This window comes from Gorilla gorilla, chromosome 2 (genome assembly GCF_029281585.2).
Source record: "Gorilla gorilla gorilla isolate KB3781 chromosome 2, NHGRI_mGorGor1-v2.1_pri, whole genome shotgun sequence".
Classification (NCBI taxonomy): Eukaryota; Metazoa; Chordata; class Mammalia; order Primates; family Hominidae; genus Gorilla; species Gorilla gorilla.
The window spans coordinates 37,106,956-37,125,957 of record NC_086017.1 but is presented as its reverse complement, the minus strand read 5'-3'; the positions used below and the strand labels follow the sequence as shown (position 1 = coordinate 37,125,957).

Genomic DNA, 19,002 nt, shown 5'->3' with positions numbered 1-19,002 from the left:
TCTATCATGTGTGTTATTTTCAACTGTGTCATTGCAAGACCATGGCATTATTCCAGTGTAAAATTCTATAAGGTAAATCTATCAGACTATGAAACAATACAGTTGAAAATGCAATTTTCTGAATATCTGACTTGATCTGAGGGTAAATTTTAGACTATTGGGAGGAAGGATGGGCTTACAGGTTCTTCAGGGAATCCTCCATGACTGGAGATCATTTACTTGTTCTCTGTGGCACCTTTCAATCATTCCACATCCTGGCATTCATAGAAAATGATATATTTGCCAGTGTAAACTTATGCTAAGGGGTTGTCTGCAGCCAGAAGATAACTGTGGCTGGGCCCCAGTTTCCCTAAGACCCCCTCACCTCCACCTCTTCCAGGGCTGAGTGGATCCATGTTTTAGCACATCATCCCTAATTCTTTAGTGTTAGTGTCCCGCACAGACACTGGGAAGCTTGAACTCTCATTCGTAAAGTTTTTCAAGATGCCTGTATTGAGTTTAAATTTCTGTGACCTTTTGTGATATTTATATAGATGATAGGTTGTACATAGTTATGGAGCTGATAGAAGGAGCCCCGCTTGGAGAGCATTTCAGTTCTTTGAAGGAAAAACATCACCATTTTACTGAAGAAAGACTATGGAAAATATTTATACAGGTATGCTTTTATCTTCATTAAATTTTTCTTAAAACAGTAAAGTTCTGAGCTGGCTTCTTAAAGACGTGCAGTAGTCATCTTTGGCTATATGTATGTTGGGGGAAATAAAATTTGTTTTCTATTCATTGTTTCAAGCTGTGCTTAGCTCTTCGATACTTACACAAGGAGAAGAGGATTGTCCATAGAGATCTGACACCAAACAACATTATGTTGGGGGATAAGGACAAAGTCACAGTTAGTAAGTATAAAGATTTTTAAACTTTTAACTAAAGAATTCCTGAATACTATCCTAGAGTAGTAGTGTCCAGTAGAACTTTTGGCACTCATGGGAATGTTCTTTGTCTATGCTGTCCAATACAGTAGCCACTAGCCATATGTGGCTATTGAGCACTTGAAATGTGATTAGTGTGACTGAGGAAATACATCTTAAATTTTAATTAATTTTTTTTTCTTTGAGACAGAGTCTTGCTCTGTCACCCAGGCTGGAGTGCAGTGGTATGATCTCAGCTCACTGCAACCTCCACCTCCCGGGTTTCAAGTGATTCTTGCGCCTCAGCATCCTGAATAGCTGGGATTACGGGCACCCGCCACCATGCCCACCTAATTTTGTATTTTTAGTAGAGACAGGGTTTCACCATGTTGGCCAGGCTGGTCTCAAACTCCTGGCCTTGTGTGATCCACCTTCCTCGTCCTCCCAAAGTGCTGGGATTGCAGGCGTGAGCCCCAATGCCCAGCCAAATTTTACTAAATTTTAATTTAGACATCCCTATGTGATAAGTGGCTACCATGTTGGACAGTGACTAGTATAGCTCTAAATGACTGAGCTATATTTTGTCCATATGAGAGAATGAAGTACTCTTAGAATACTTAAGTATTTAATTCCAAAAGCAATGGTTTTCAGGTTTTTTCTTACTGTAGAACACTGCCTCATCAACAAAAGCTTTTATGACCACCATATGAGCACATTGTTTTGAACCATTTTACCATAGTCTGTGCCTTATGAGTGACAAATGCACATATGGAGGGCTATAAATCCTCTAGCCATTTGTATATTTCAACATAGAGTTTTTATCACAGTTCACTTCATCTGTAGCAGGTAGGCCTGATGTTGGATAAAATTTCGCAAATGAGAAGGTTTACTTTCTCCTCCCAGTTGTTGAATTCTTACTCATAACTTAAAATTAAGTTTTTAGCTTAGGATGACATATTAGCTTTCTCCTGCCTGCCTCATGAACACTTGTGTTACTCTCATGGACTTTAATGGTTCACTAACTACAATTAGGGAGACACCTTCCTAAACCAGCAGTCTCCAAATATTTTTCATCGTAACATCCCAGCAATAAAAATTTTTTGAGAATACACTGCCAATATACATAGGCTTATGTATAAATTCTATACATATATATTACTGAACAAAGATTCTGTAGTAAAGAACAAAATCTACAGAAATAAAACATAAAGGAATACATTTAAAAATAAAAACAGAGGTCTTAATATTTTTGCTGCCCCTACCCCCATTGGGTTGCCTTAGAAACTCTGTGCTGGAGACTACTGCCGTCAATGTTATTGATGTGGAGACATCATCGATGTCATATGACAACATATGACAGCATCTAAAGCTGAGTCTCTTGGTTTTAGAATTTTAGTACCCATGAAGGCAATTCCAAATGTACACATTTGCTATAACAACATGTGTTCAGGAATGATGATAAGATTTACCGTCCAAATTTTCATAAGTAGAACATCATATTAATATATTTGTTGAAAAATAAAAAACAACCTACAACAGAAACTCTAGATAACCTTCAATACAAAGCTACTTGGAAATATTTCCAAGCCAATGCATTGTGAAATAAAAAAAGAGAAAATAACTGTGAATCTTTATCTTGGACACACATTTGCTTAATCGTTTGAAATTAATTATAACTTTGTTTACCTTAGGCTTTTTATGTTTTCTCTTTTTATAAATTGAACTTATATTTCCTGAAAATTTTTTATAATTTATTTATTTGCTGGAATGTCAATTTATAAGTTAATAAGGATTATTATAAATTGTGTGTTTTAATTTTATAACAAATAGTATATATATATATATAACACAGTTATGTATATATATAACACAGTTATGTGTATATATATAACAGTTATGTATATATATATAAAACACAGTTATGTATATATATATAACACAGTTATGTATATATACATAAAAAACAGTTATGTATATATATATATAACACAGTTATGTATATATATATAACACAGTTATGTGTATATATATATAACACAGTTATGTATATATATATATATATAACACAGTTATGTGTGTATATATATATATATAACACAGTTATGTATATATACAACAGAACAAATATGTTTAATCCTCCTTAAATGGCTGTTCAGGCCATATTTTCTGAGTAATAGCCAACTCTGCATTTTATTTTCCTATGAAGATTAGCTGTAATCATTTCCTTTCATTACATTTAAATGTACTAAGCTTAATCTTTTATTTCAGTAGCCTGATTTATTTTTTTCTAAAGTTATATTTACTTTCTTTAATCATTATCACACATCAAAATAGTTTATAAAATAAAAAGCTTATAGAGAAAAACAGTTTTATGCCCCATCCCTTTGAAACTTTAGTTCTGTTCCCACAAAATGGCCACTTCTCCACTTTTTATTGTTTTTCTTATGGTATTTGATTTTCTATTGTAATGGGTGAGAATTTAGTTTTCTTTCTTCTTCTTCCCCATCTACTATCCTGCCAGTACAGTTACAGCAGAATTTTATGTTAAGTCAATATTCAATGTTTACATTATTGCTGCTGTGTAATTATTGTTCGATGTTGATTACCTATCCTTTCTCATAGGTAGTTTTGTTTTTCTTAGAGTTAATGATTGCCTTCTTTTTTGTTTGTGTTCCCAGTTTTCTTTGTACCTATTATTTACTTTTCTCCAAATCTTCCAGAAGAATTATAAAACCCTCTCAGTACTATTTTCCACATGGCCAAACATGATAAATACTCCCACTTTTGTTTTCCTGGACTCCTCATTCCTGCAGCTGCTTATTGCAGTGTAGTCTGGGTTTCACTTTAGGCCTGCTGCACAGCCATTGTCATGGAACTGTTGTTTGTTGGTCTTCCGATTGTAGACTCCATTTCTTATGTTCTGTGTCTTTTTCTTTGTAAACTTCCCTGCTCTGCTGAAGTAAGTCTTCCAGTACTTTTCTAATAAAGAGTGCTTTGGGCGTTATGTTTTTTGGATGTTCGCTTGCTACAAATATTTTTATGGGACCCTCTTATTGGACTGGTATTTGGCTTGGTGTATGTATTCTCAGATGAAAGTCCTTATTCTCTCAAGTTTTAAAGGCATTTCTCTAGTCTTCTGGTATCTAGTTTTGCTGTCAGGAAATCCAATGTTCTTCTGATGCCTATTTCTTGATATATGAGGTATTTTATCACTCTGGAAAATTTCAGAATGTTCCCTTTATCCACTGCTTTGGATGGGTCTTTAAAATTCAACGTGTCTGTAGCTACGTGTGCTCTTCAATCTGGAGACTTAAAATTTAAGTCCTGGGAAGTTTTCCTGCATTATTTCTTCACTACTTTTCTCCCCTCTGCTCTCTCTGTTTTCATTTTTAGAATCTTTTTAGTCTTAGATACCATATGTACAAAATGATCTCCTAATTTAAAAAGTAATTATCTTAGTTTTTAACGTTTGTCTCTTTGTTGTAATTATTTCTTCAACTTTCTTTTCCATTCCACTGAATATTAAATTTATATTATCATATTTTAATTTCAAAAATTTTTATCTTATTTTGTGTTTTATTTTTATGGAACCCTGTTTTTATTCTTTCTCAGGGTAATACAGACTTTTTTTTCTTTAGCATCCTGAATTGTTTCTGCATCTTCTGAAGGTATATATATATATGCATATGCATATATACACACACACACACCATATGTACATATACACACACATATACACACACACATATAAAACATACATAACTAAACAGGAGTATATATACACGTTTTATTCCTGCTTAGTATTATCTGTCTTTCTGGCTGGGGGCTTTTCTCAACTGTCTTGTGACCCTGGGCTGGTCTCTAATAATTTTGAGGAAGGCATGAAAAAGGCTGTCAGAAGCACTGCGAGTTCCAGTTCATCTGGTGCCCTTCATTATAATAAAATGGAAATTTTCCTTTGAAGACTCCAAAATCAGTATCTAAACTTTGTTTTTTCTAGAGAATACTCTTCAAGTATCTTGCCTGGGGGTATGTGCGCCTGTTTGCTGTCATTCTGAGCAGCGTCAACAAACGGGGCTCAAGGAACCACATTCAGTTTATAGATTTTCGTCGAATTCTACTGTGCTTGGTTCCTTGCTGGTTTATTTCTTTGAAAAATGAATATTTTCTGTTAGTGGCAGAGGGTGCTTGATTTACTGGCTGTGTATATGTGGGAGGGCACCTGGGAACTTGATCTCAATTCTATGTATTGAGCTTTCTGCTTCTCTTCTCCCTTGGATGGCACCCTGCGCTCTGCAGGGTAAATGGGCTCCCTTCAGCCTTCCTCCTCAGATGCATGGGTAGCATTTTTGCTCTGCTGAGTCTGGCACCATCTTCTATCTGCTTTCCATCTGCCACACATTTATTGGAATATCTCATCCTCTGTTGCCAAGCCCATTCTCATTGTTCCTGTGGGTTAGTAACATTCCAAAGAATATCCCCTCTCCCAGCTTTTTTTTTTTTTTTTTCCATTTTAGGGGGTTTGAGATTTAGAGGAGATAAAAACATATGGTCAATTCACCTTTTAACCCACCACACCCAGCCAATTTTTGTATTTTAGTAGAGACGGGGTTTCACCATGTTGGCCAGGATGGTCTCGATCTGTTGACCTCATGATCCGCCCGCCTCGGCCTCCCAAAGTGCTGGGATTACAGGCGTGAGCCACTGCGCTCGGCCTGCTTCCAGATTTTAAGGCTGTTTAGCTTTAAGTGAAGCAGTATTTTCCTAGTGTCAAATAAAGAAGCAGCACAGGTCGGTGGCATACTGGTGAGGCTAGCAGCCTTCAGACACAGAAGCAGTGAGCTCAGAATGGGATCCTAGCCTAGTCTAGTTTCTCTTCACTAAAGCAATTGTGTGGTTAGGGCATTCATGTACTCCCATTATTTTCAGTGACTATAAAATGATTTTATGACTGAAAAGATAATCCACAGACATTTGATGTCATTCTTTAAAAAATACTTTAAATATAATAGTGCTGAAATATTTTTCAGTGTCTATCTCTATTGATATAATATAAATATGTCCATTAGTCTCTTATCTTTAAGAGGGATTATGGTTAAATTAAAACCCTGCAGCATTAATTTAAAACTAAGTGTATAAAATTTCCATATTTTAGGAAGTGGAATGCAGCTGCAATTAGTAGAGCCTGTGAGAATGGGCTGGCTGCTGTGGGTGTGAAAGCATGTCACCACAGAGGGGCAGCCTTGTTATGTTTTATTTTTCTCTTTGCTTGTGCTAGAAGGTTTATTTACTTCCAGAAAAGAAACACAGAATTGCCAAATGATGTTTAAGATGCATGAGACAACGTGTACTGAAAATGTGATCAGAAAAAAAAGCTTTCAGAAAACTAAAATTTTCATCTTCTCATTTTTCTCCATATAGGTGAATTAAATGTTTTAAGATTGAGGTTGGTTTGCACTTATTTATAGTAAGCATGCTGGCAGGAGTTTGCTTTGATGAGGAAGCAGAATAGAAAGTACTCACATATTCTGCTATGCTTGGTTTTGCAAATGCTATATATTTTTAAGTCTAAATATATTTCCATTTGAAAGACTATCTTTTGGTGACATGTGCCATGACACATGTTCAGGTCTTGCTTCTCCATTTATTTGCAGCCTTTGAAACCATACAAGGAAAGAGACCCTGACTCAGTGGTACATGGGGTGAAACACAGTCAACATTTGCCCTAAATACTGTCACCTGCCAAATAAGGTCCATATTGTGCCATCACATTACAAAATGACTCTTGAGGGAATTTGGTAAAACTGAGCTTACCCTTGAACCCACCATTCCAGATTTCTTGACCTTTTCAAAAACCCTTATTTTAATGTAAACCCTCCATGTCCACTTGCCTCCTCTGCTTTCAAATAAAAAAGGAAAAGAAAAAACAAAACTCATTTAATTATACTTAATAGATTTCAGGCATGGACTTTAGTACATGACACAGAAGGTCACATGTTCATCTTGCAAACAAACAGGCTGTGTGAATTTCTGTTTCTCAAGTGATATTTGGCACCTGCTCTGATGATAACAACAAGAACAAACCTGATTCAGTGTAAAGTTTATCAAAGGCTCCAAGGCTCTTCAAATGTTATCACAGGTCAGGCATTGCTGGGATAGATATAAGATGAAAAGCCATGGTTTCTGCTCCTTGAGCTCACAGTCCTATGGGGAAAACGTCTGTTATTCACTCAGCAATTACCTTCCTAGCTGACACATCCTACAAGTGAGCACAGCAAGCATGAAGGACATAACCCCTGTCTTCATGAAGCTTATAGTTCTGTTACAGAGTGATGAAGGCTAGAATGTATATGCAAAATACTGTAACATGTAATAAGTAACCTGAAATTCTCAACAGCTTAAAACAGTGGCAAAATACAGCCTGAAACAGTGGCAAAATACAGCCTGTGGGACAAATCAAGCTGTGACCTATTATTATATGTCCTGTAAGTTAAGACTGGCTTTTATATTTTTAAATGCTTGTTGAAAAAAGAAGAATACATGACAAAGACCATATATGTTCCATTTAGGCAAAGCCTAAAATGTTTACTATCTGGTCTTTACAGAAAATTTTGTCTGCCTCTGACTTAACAAGACTCCTATCCTGCTAATGCTACATGTCCATTATGTGTCAATAAGGGAGCTTCCTCTGTAGTTGCTTCTACATCCCAGAGGCAGGAAAGACAGAACATGGGAAACCATGCCGTGGCTCTTAAAACTTCTTTCCCAAAGTAACACATGTTACTTCTACTCAGATTTCATTGGTCAAAGAAAGTCAGGTTTAGCAGGATGTGGATGCATTCCTCCTCTGAGAGAATATGAGTGAATGGTTATATAGTCTATCACAGCTATATAAGCACTGGGGAAAATGTGACTAACTGTGCCTTAGGGATCTTTTGGTGCAGAGTTAAGCAGGAAGGGTAAGAGCAGTTAATGCAGAGGCATAGCACATGCAGAGGATAGAGACATGAAGGAGTATAGTGTGTCTAGGAACTATCAAGGTGTTTGATGTGGCAAGAGATGAAGGAGCCTTGGTGGGTGGGGAGCTTGGTCAAAGACTTATCCTCAGAGATTTTTTTAGACTAGAAATTATATGATCAGATCTGGGAGGTAGAAGGATTATTAAAATGGCAGGTGAGGGAGCATGCTGGGGAAAGACTGGACCCAGATACTCAGTTTAGGACAAGTATCAGTTAGGATATGTTCAGGTGCAAAAAGCCAGACTAACGATGGCTTAAACCATGAGGATATTTAGTTATCTCACAAGGGGTCTGAGGATGGGTAGTTCCAGGGTGGGTTCAGCAGCTTAGGGTGATCAGCCATGATCTAGGCCTTTCTGTCCTTTCTTTCCAGTATCCTGAGCAGATTGACTTCTCCATATGTTTGTCATCTCATAGTCACAGGATGGTTGCCAGAGCTCCAGACATTATTACCAAATTCAAAGATGGGAGGCAAGGTGGCTGCTTGGGTAAAATCTAGAAAAAAAAATGGTCTTCTCCAAATGCTGTCTCATCTGCTTTTACTGTTAAAGAAAATCTTCCAAAGAAGGTCTCCATTAGCCTTCTTATATTGTGTTGACTGAAACCAAGTCATGTGACTACTCCTCATTGTAAGAGAGACTGTTGAGGTGAGCTTCCAGCCTCTATAGTTGGAGATGAGAAAGGGAGAGGATTTGGTTGATGGCTTTTGGAGAGCTGGCCCACAATGTTTGCCACTGAAGGCTCTTGCACTTTTGTCCAGGAAAGTCATGATGTGGGTTTTTCCAATGACAGAAGGAGAAGAGAATGTGAAAAAGGGGCTCAATTCAGTAGTTATTTGGGACCCAGAATTAAAAAGATTTGTCGGCCAGTTAATGAGATGTGAGGTATGAGAACAGTTGAGAAAGAGGCTGAGTTTGTGAAGATTGCTCTGCCATTGGCAGAGATTTAGGTGCAAGGTTATGGACATGCTTAGTTAAAATCTAATTATGCTCTTCTTGTGGTTAAAATCCTTCAAGTAATTGCCTATAATATTTAAGATAAAGTTTAGTTTCCTTATGGCACCCAAGGCCCTTTCTTCGTAATCTCCTCCTTGCTCCTCGCTCTGACCTCCTGGGACAGATTGCACTTTCCTGAACAGGATGTGGCTGTATGCCTCTGGGACTTCTAACATGCCATCCCTCTGCCTGGAATGCTCTTCCTCCCTTCTGCCACTCAAGTCAAATGCCCTTCCTCCAGGTGGCATCTTTGACATCCACTTCTGATATGTCCAGTTTCTGGGACCCCTTAGTACACTGGGCTTGCCTGTCTCATAGCACATGGCACAAAGTATTGAAAACACTGGCTTATTGCCATCTTCTCCTTGAGGTGAGAGAAATGAACTTTCTTGACCTTCTTTCTCTGATAGCACTTAATATTTTTATTCACTAAATGAATAGATGAGTGAACAAATGAATGAATTAATGAGCAAATGAACAAAAACATATCCAGGTGGAAATATTCAGAAGCCATTTACAAATAGGGAGCAGAGATTGAGGTGATACCTGGGTTTGAGATCTCCTTCTGATAGCCAAGATTGTCTAGAAAGAGTGCTTAAAACAAGAGGAGTTGAATATTAATGTAGAAATTGCATGCGCACATGGGCAAAGGTCCAAGCAGTTCCCACTGTCATCTTAGCAAACAGTAACCCAAAGAAAAAATTTTACTTTCTTGAATGCCACCAAAGTTTCAGACATTGAATTGGACCTACCCTGGATTGCCAGAATCTTCAGTATTTTAAATTTTTCAGAGGATTAGAGGACTTTTAATTGTTATTGGTTGGCTAAACTGTGGCTGAGAAATCTGTGTCATTATATAAAAAAAAGAATTAGTATTGCACTTCTGATAGGGAACTCAAAGTCCTTATATGCACGTTACTCATATACTTACAAAACCTCGTGGTCAAATACATATATGATGGACTCTATTCATGGTTTTTGTAGGTCTGTCGACATGCCTTGCTTTGAACTTGTTCTGTGGTTTACTTCCCGTTAACCGGATATAGTGTCTATAGAGTTTGAGCTGACACAACTTGAGTACTCTTAAAAGACTACAGAATATTGAGCCACTTGTGCTAAATACCCTCATAGCAACTGTTGTAAGAAGGATCACCATGGAATTTTTCTCAGTCAGCATATTGGCCTCATGTTAGTAAGAAAGTAAGAATATTTTTGTCAAGTTATCACAGTTGCCTTGTATTGCCATTGGGTCTCATAACATAAAAAGGAAATGTCAAAGGAAATTCAGTCAAATCCAATTTCTGAAGTACTTTAAAGATTCTTACACCTTTGGTGGGTCATTCTGCATTTCTCAGATTCTATAATTTTGAGTTGGCTACAAGAAAAAGATAAGAATGGGAATTCGACAAAGTTAGAGCCAGATGGGGTTAGTTTCTAACCCTGACAATTGTTATGCTCCTCTGATGAGACAGTGAACTGGGTGAGCACAGAAGGAGACACCAAATTTTTATGACCTTAGGTGAAAGTTGGAAATAGTAAACTCATAATTGAGGTTTATAAGGCCAAATAAAAACACCAAAGACTAAGGTTAATACAATAGAGTTCATTTTAGTGTGTATTTGGGATATGATTTGGTTCTCTGAGAGCTTTTAAATGAAGGGGGTGGAATCTGATGTGTGATGTCTTCTGGATGAGTTGTTTTCACTCTGTGAGTTTTCCCAAAGTGTGTTTTCTGAAGAAACATAGTGAGTAGGCAGTAGTACCTATTTTTATAGAGACTAATTCAGTGGTACAGAGTACTATGCTTCTGATTATGTCATCAGCATTTCCAGCCAGCTAAGTCTACTAAAGCCATTGGAGCTTCAGAGGTACTGCCCTGATCTTCATCCTAGGCCTTTTAAGAACTAGTATCATGCCACACACAGTATGTGTGTGTGTGCATGTGTGTGTGTGTATGCCTGCATATGTGCACATATGTGAAAAAAAGAGAGTGCACCCCTGACTTCCCATCCTTATAGGAGTCTGGCCCTCGGCACTTTTATGTAATGTTAGAGCTATATGTACAGAGCTCCATTATTCCAACTGAATAACCAGAAACAAACCCCATTCTGAAGAATGATTTTAGAAGAGCCCTCTGTGGTTTACTTCCCATTAACCCCAGATACAGTGTCTATTTGAGTCTGAGCTAAGGACATTAGTTTTTCCAAGGATCCAGTCTGTTGATACACATCTTAGGAGCTAGGTAATGTTTATGTACCACAGATATGGAGTTACCTAGAATTCAGAAAGCCTTCTTTTATCAGGTGTTGAATTTTTCATCATGAAGCTCTGTGTCATCATAACTCCATCAATAAAATCAAGCAAATAATGATGCTGTTGAGAAACAGAAGTTCCTTCCCTCTCCCTCATCCCTGGTGGAGTCTGCACTGGAGAAGGAAGCTTTGGAGAAGTGGAAAGTGGCATGGTACAGGGGTCCCTGGCACACCAACACCAAACACCTGCTGCGTACTCTTTGTTTAGGAATATCTACTTTAGACTTAATTAGCATGCCATTTGTTGAATTAGAAATAATTTTAATATTAATAGTAGTTGGACTTCATTTAGCTGAAGGTCAGGAAGCAGTTTGAGGGGCAAAGATTAGAATCTGAATGACCTTCAGAGGAGGAAGTGTCAGTGATACAGGGGTTCATTGAGGGAAAACTCTGAGCATTATCCTGGGAAACTCCTTCCCGTCCCTCACTGACTCCTGCACTGAGAGGATGTTACTGATGGTCCTGTTGCTGTGGACATTGTAGGTTAGCCATTCGATTTACTGAGGCAGCAGGAAAGAGTAGAGTGGTAAATGAGCTGGAGATCTTTATTCTGGCCTGTTTTACAGTTGTGCTCAAGTAGACTCCTCTGTCATTGCCTAGTATTATAGAGGTTTCAAATAATCATTTCCCGAAATTGTCAGGTCATTAATTATTTTCATTTTACTCAGGGAAGACATCTTTAAGATGATAAAAATTTTTAGCTATGCTTTGAAGGAAAGGAACAACCACCCATAGCTACATCCCTTGAGCATTTACTATGTGATAAAAGGATAGATATGCATTTTCTCATTCAATACTCTGATGCCTTTTAAAGATAGTGAAAAAGGTTTAGAGAGTTTAGAAAACTTGCTTAAATTCCCTGTTTGTAGATTGACAGTGTCAGCAACGAACCATGTCTACTTCTAGAGGTCATCTCTTAACCAAGTCTCTCTCTAGTATTCTCTCAGAGGAAGCCATTTCAGGTAATGAAAAAGACATGCTTGAAAGGCACCAAGATGCTTATGGTCAAGTGCCGTACAAGGATGAGTAGCTTTGTTGGAGGGGACATTTTAATTTGGGCAATTATGAGAGAGGTCAGTCATATGAACATGGCTGCAGGGTCTTGCATAGCCTGTCAATAAACCCCATTTGGCCACGCAGTTCCTCAGTAGACCATTTTCCCTTGACCACAGGGCCTTTGAGCATGCCATTTCCTCTGCCTGGAAGTCTCTTCTTCACTTTCTCCTCTTACCTAGATAACGTCTGCCTTCTGGGTTAACTGTGATGTTAACCCAGTCACCATTTGTCACAGAGGCTTTTCCCAATCAGCTTTTTTCCTTATAATACCCTCTCTTAACCCCATATATGGGGGAAGGTCAGGAAGCAGTTGGGGGGCAGAGATTAGAATCTGAGTGACCTTCAGAGAAGGAAGTGTCAGTGGGACAGGGATTTGTTGAAGGTCAGTCTTCTTTAATGATCTTATCACAACTGTAAGTTTATATTTATATGTGTGATTCTTTATTTAATTTGTATCTACACCACTGGTCCCTAAAGTCTGTGTCATCATGGATGGTTTTTGACCTGGTTATCATCTTATCTTGAGTACCGGGTTCAGTACCTAGAACATATGCTCTTAGTGTTGGACAAATGAGTAAATGGACAATCATGAAGTCCAGATAAGGCAGCTGGAAACTTTGTAAAAAGTAGCAATCAGAAGACCTTCTGGTACATAAGTGGGGGCCTGATGTGATGAAGGCAGGTGTTGGTAGATTGTTTCATTGTCAAATACCCTGTAGGATGGATTAAAAGGAAAAGCTTTCTAAAGAAGTGCATCCCCTTTTTTGCAGGAGGAGTGAGAGCCTAAACTCCTGGCACATTTAAACTATAATCAGACAAATCAAAAGAAAGATGCAGATACAAGAGCTGGTGAGGGGTTGAATATAGCAGCAAGTGAGAAAAGGCAAAGATTTCAAGCCCAGGAAATGGGGAAGATGAGATGCCATCTGGTTTACTGGGATATCCCTGATGACTGAATGATGAGCCCAGTCTTGGGTGGGAAGTGGCAGGTGCTTTATAGGGCTGGAGGTGAAACCCCAAACAAAGGCTGGGACTTTACGGCTGAATTTGGAAGTCACTGACACATATGTGATGGGTGAAAGGTTGTGAACAGCTGGGTTCCCTGTGGATAGGGTTGGGAATACCTTGCATCTATACAGTATTTCAAACTGCTTTTCACCTATTGTCATGCTGTTGTTGAAGCAATCCTTTGCAAACAGTAAGGTAAGTTTTATAGGCCATTTTTGAAAACCAGAGAGCAAGAATCTAGGGACTCAGCCAAAGCCCACACAACTTTTCCATCTGAAGGCTGGTAATTGTAGGGCTATAGTGTAAACATGCTATAGAATTTAACATTTTCTGTATCATTTGTCCTGTCAAAGGGGAGAATTTCTTTGGATCCTATTTTTTTTCATAATGTGCTGTATGCAAAATGTTTTCTGTTGTCATTTTGAATACCTATAATGTCATATGAATGCTTTTATGAGTACAGTTTCTGAAATAAAACATTTTCTTCTTCTCCAAATATGATCACAAATGAGGAAAGAGTAATAGAAACATTTCTGTTACCACCCAAGTCTCCCAAATGTCCAAACAATATTAGTTTTTGCTCATTTTAAGAATACCTCTCAACTATCTGTGTTTTTTATGGATATCTGTCCAAGTGTCTGCTATTATCCAAATTAACTGGAGTGAATAAAATCATTGTAATGCTCCTCAGTTTTTGTCTTTCAAAATAAATGGCATTTTAGTAAGAATAAGATAGATGACTCTTACATAGCATTAGAAAGAAAAGCCAAAGCATTGTTTTTGGTTATAAGTTGGTGAAGAATTGTGTGCTAAAATTATAGTGGGCTCCCTAAAAATATTGAAGTTGTGAATATTGAATACTTTTTTTTTTCTGTATAGTGATTGCTTAATTTTAACTAATTTTCTCCAGTACATAAAAGGGGAAAGATAGCAAGCCATCTAGTTTGTGAATAGTTGTTAACACCACCTTATACGATTTAGTCTTCTAATATGTCCTATATGTGAATAGTACTATTAGGTGGAGAGGTTAGACAGACAGATAGATAGATAGATAGAAGATAGATAGATAGATGGATAGAAAGATAGATGGATATACATATAGTTATGCCTATATATGTACATATACATGTATTAAAAGATATGTATCCATCAGTCTACAGGGATAAGCAATACAAAGTCCTCTCATGGATCTTTCATACTAGTTAGAAATGACAGACCCTAAATGAATGAAAAAATACTAAATAAATACATAAAGTAATTTCAGATAATGGAATATGTTAAGAATTAAATAAATGTAATAGAAGAATATTGAAGGAGAGGACTTTTTTTTTATAGTGTGTACTAGAAAATTCATTCTGAACGCCCAGATCATGTATGGTCGTGTAGACCTTGTAGTAGTTTGGCTTTTATTCTTAGTATTTATCAAACGTCTTTGTAGAGTTTTAACCTTGTAAGTAGTGACAAATGAGTAAATGGACACTCATGATGGCAACTTTAGATATTTAAAAGATCCTTTTGGACCTGAAGTGGAGAATTATATTTCATGAGGAGAGATGGAGGGAGGGAGTCTGTTCAGGAGGAATAGCTCAGTAGCCTCAGTGAGAGGTCACAGCAGCATGGACGGATGATGGCAGTTGTATTCATTATCCATTGCTGGGTAACAAATTCCCCAGAAATTTGGAGGGTTAAAATAACAAATATTTATTTTCTTATCGTTTGTGAGGGTCAGGAGTCCAGGAGCAGTTTATCTGGGTGATTCTGACTTAGGGTTTTTCATGAGGCTGTAGTCAAACTGTCAGCCAGGGATGCATCGTCTGAAGCCTGGACTGGGGCTGGAGGGTCAGCTTCCGTGAAGGCTCACTACCATGGCTGGCAATGAGTTCTGGGTTTTGACTGGAGTGAGTGCCTCATTTCTCTTCCATTTGGCCTTTTATCCTTGAGGGCTGCTCTTCTCTATATAACCTCTTCAGCAGAATAACCTTTACTATTCTACATGGTTGCTGGGTTCTGAGAGAGAGTCAGTGAGCAAGAGAGAGCACAACACAATTGGAAGCTGCAGTTTCTTTATAACCGAACCTTGGAAGTAACATCTCATCAGTTCTGCTATATTCAGTTCATTAGCCATGAGTTACCAAGTCTCATCCACACATAAGAGAAGGACAATTAAGATTCACCTCCTGAAGGGAGGAATGTTAAAGAACTGGTAAACATTTTTCAAAACTACAACTTCAGTGGAGGTGATGAGAGGTGGCCTAATTCACTATATATATAAACTTTTTGTAGAAACAATAGGATTTTGCTGTGGTAAAGGAAAGTGAGGAACTATATCAGTCAGGACTCATTCATGAGACAGGAACCACCGAGTAAATTTTAACAGGACAAGTTTCATGTATTAAAATGATTTTTAACTAGTACTAAGATTAACTACAAAGAGTTAAAGATAACCCAATAAAGAACACAGGAGTAGCATATACAGGTATACCTTGGAGATACTGTGGACTTTGTTCCAGAACACCACAATACAGCAAATATTGCAATAAAGCAAGTCACATAAACTTTTTGGTTTTCAAGTTTGTACATGTTGTGTTCACATTATGTTATAGTCTATTTGTGTGCAATAATAGTATTATGTCTAAAAAGCAATTTAGGCACATACCTCAATTAAAACATAATTCGTTGCTAAAAAGTGCTAACAATCATCTGAGCCTTCAGCAAGTCATAATCTTTTTGCTGGTGGAGGGTCATGACTTGATGCTGCTTACTGATCAGGGTGGTGGTTGCTCAAGTTTGGTGTGGCTGTGGCAATTTAATAAAATGAGATAACAGTGAAGTTTGCTGCAGAGATTGTCTCTTCTTTTCACAAAATAAATGTCTGTAGCATGAAATGCTGTTTGATAGCATTTTACCCACAGTAAAACTTCTTTCAAAATTGGAGTCAATCCTCTCAAACCCTGCTGCCTCCATGTCAATTAAATTTATGGAATATTCTAAATCTTTTCTTGTCATTTTAACAATGTTCACAGCATCTTTCCCAGGAGTGGATTCCATTCCAAGAAACCTGTTTCTTTGCTCATCCAGAAGAAGCAACTCTTCATCCATTCAAGTTTTATTGTGAGATTGCAATGATTCAGTCACATCTTCAGGCTCCGATTCTAATTCTAGTTCTCTTGTTATTTCCACCACATCTGCAGTGAGTTTCTTCACTGAAATCTTGAACCCTTCAAAGTCATCCATAAGGGTTGTAATCAACTTCTTCCAAACTCCTGTTAATGTTGATATTTTGACCTCTTCCCATGAATCATGAATGTACTTAATGATATCTAGAATGGTGAATCTTTTCCAGGAGGTAAACGTTGCCGAGATCCATTAGAGGAGTCACTATCTATGGCAGCTATAGCCTTATGAAATGTATCTCTGAATTAGTAAAAGTAGAAATGACTCCTTGATCTATGGACTACAGAATGGATATTGTGTTAGCAGACATGAAAATAACATTAATCTTTTTTTACATATCCACCAGAGCTCTTGAGTGATGAGGTGTATTGTCAACAAACACTAACATTTTGAAAGGAATTTTTTTCTAAGCAGTAGTTCTTAACAGTGGGCTTAAAATATTCAGTAAACCATGCTGCAAATAGAAGGACTGTCATTCAGACTTTCTTGTTCCACTTATAGACAACAAGCAGAGTATATGTAGCAACATTCTTAAGGGCCCTAGGATTTTCAGAATGGTCAATAAGCATTGGCTTCAACTTAATTACCAGCTGCATTAGTCCTTAATAAGAGAGCCAGCCTGTTCTTGGAAGCTTTGAAGCCAGGCATTGACTTCTCCTCCCTAACTATGAAAGTCCTAGATGGCATCTTCTTTCAGTAGAAGGGAATTGTGTCTACATTGAATATCTATTCCTTAGTGTAGCTACCTTCATCAACTGTCTTAGCCAGATCTGGATAACTTGCCATAGCTTCTATATCAGAACTGGCTACTTCACCTTGCGCTTTTATGTTATGGAGATGTCTTCTTCCTTAAACCTCGTGAACCAACCTCTGCTAGCTTCCAGACTTTCTTCTGCAGCTTTCTCACCTCTCTCAGTCTTCACAGAATTGAAGAGAGTTAGGGCCTTGCTCCAGATTGGGCATTGGCTTAAGGGAATGTGTTGGTTTGACCTTCTGTCCAGATCACTTAAACTTTCTCTTTATCAGCAATAAGGCTGTTTTACTTTCTTATCATTTGTGTGTTCAGAAGTGCCACTCCACTAAGTAGCACTTTTAATTTCCTTCCAGAGCTTTTCCATTACAACATGGCTGTTTGATGCCAGAGGCCTAACTTTCAGCCTGTCTCAGCTTTGGACATGCCTTTCTCACTAAGCTTCATCATTTCTAGCTTTTGATCAAAAGTCAGAGATGTATGACTATTCCTTTCACTTGAATGATTGGAGGCCAATGTATGGTTATTAACTGGCCTAATTTCAATATTATTGTGTCTAGGGGGATAAGGAGGCTCATAGAGAGTGAGAGCTGGGGGAACAGCCAGTCAATGTAGCAGTCAGAACGCACACAATGTTTAGCAATTAAGTTTGCCGTCTTATATGCGCATGGTTTGTAGTGTCCCAAAAAATGACAATAGTAACATCAAAGATCACTAATCACAGATAACCATAACAGATATAATAATAATAAAGTTTGAAATATTATGAGAATTACCAAAACGTGAGAGACATATAAAGTGAGCAGATGCTGTTGAAAAATGGCGCTCATAGGCTTGCTGGATACAGGGTTGCCACAAACCTTCAATTTGTAAAAAAGAATGCAATATTTGCGAAGTACAATAAAGTGAAGCACAGTAAAATGAGGTATACATATATAAGCAGCTACTACCTCTAGGGCTGAGGCAAACTATACAAAGAAGCAGCAAATTTTAAGACAGCCCCTCTCCTCAAGGGCTGAGATCCAGACTTTGTTGGAGAGGGTATGACTATAGCCCACAGATGGCAGAAATTGCATTGAAATGCTGCAGGATAAAGCTGTCAAACAGAAAGCTGCCCCTGGAATGATGACCATGTTTTTCAGGAAGCCATTTTCTGGGGTATGAGTAGAACTCAGTAGGAAGCTGTTGGCTTGGGTGCTCCTGAGACTAACTAGACTGAGCCTGGCTAGAATGCTGGTAGAACTTACTGGGAATCTACCTGTGGAGGTGTTGTGAAAACAGCTGAGATGCCAGCAGAATTTCATGGTATATTGTCTGCTGGGGTGCTTGCAAAACTTGCCAGGAAGCTGGATATAGTGCCAGTGGAACTGTCTACGAAGCTGCCTCTAGGGGAAGTGAGCACCACTAAGCATCCTGCACACTGCACAAGTGCTACAGGAGCAAGGAAAGAGAGGAAGCATGTCAGAACCTGGAAAAGAAGAGAAGCCTCTCCTGTAGTTTCTCTTCAGCACACCCTCTACTGACAAAGCTTTACATCAAGCCAGCTGGCGAAGGAGAGACATTATCAAGGCCCAGCTCCATTAACAAAGCAGGGCAATGATGAAGGGTGGATTTGATGCTGAAAGGGAATAAGTTGACAGCTAGCACAAGAACTAAGGAAAGTACCTAGGTCAATGATGGTGCCACTTACTGAGATGGGAAACCAAGGAGGAGTTGTTTGGGTTAAGACTGAGAATTCTCTTTGAGTGTGTTAATTTTGAGATGCCTAGGAGACACTTAAGT

The 19,002-nt window shown here is 38.1% G+C and overlaps 1 protein-coding gene across 7 annotated transcripts in view; it reads left to right on the top strand.

Moving 5' to 3' along the window:
- The window catches only part of NEK10 (NIMA related kinase 10), a 266,308-nt gene that overhangs the window by 83,837 nt on the left and 163,469 nt on the right, over window positions 1-19,002 (top strand). For all 7 annotated transcript variants that reach the window (XM_055380935.2, XM_055380933.2, XM_055380926.2 and 4 more), the window contains exons 21-22: window positions 534-655; window positions 791-893. In XM_055380935.2, coding sequence (XP_055236910.2) covers window positions 534-655; window positions 791-893 — 225 coding nt within the window. The remainder of the gene's footprint in view (window positions 1-533; window positions 656-790; window positions 894-19,002) is intronic.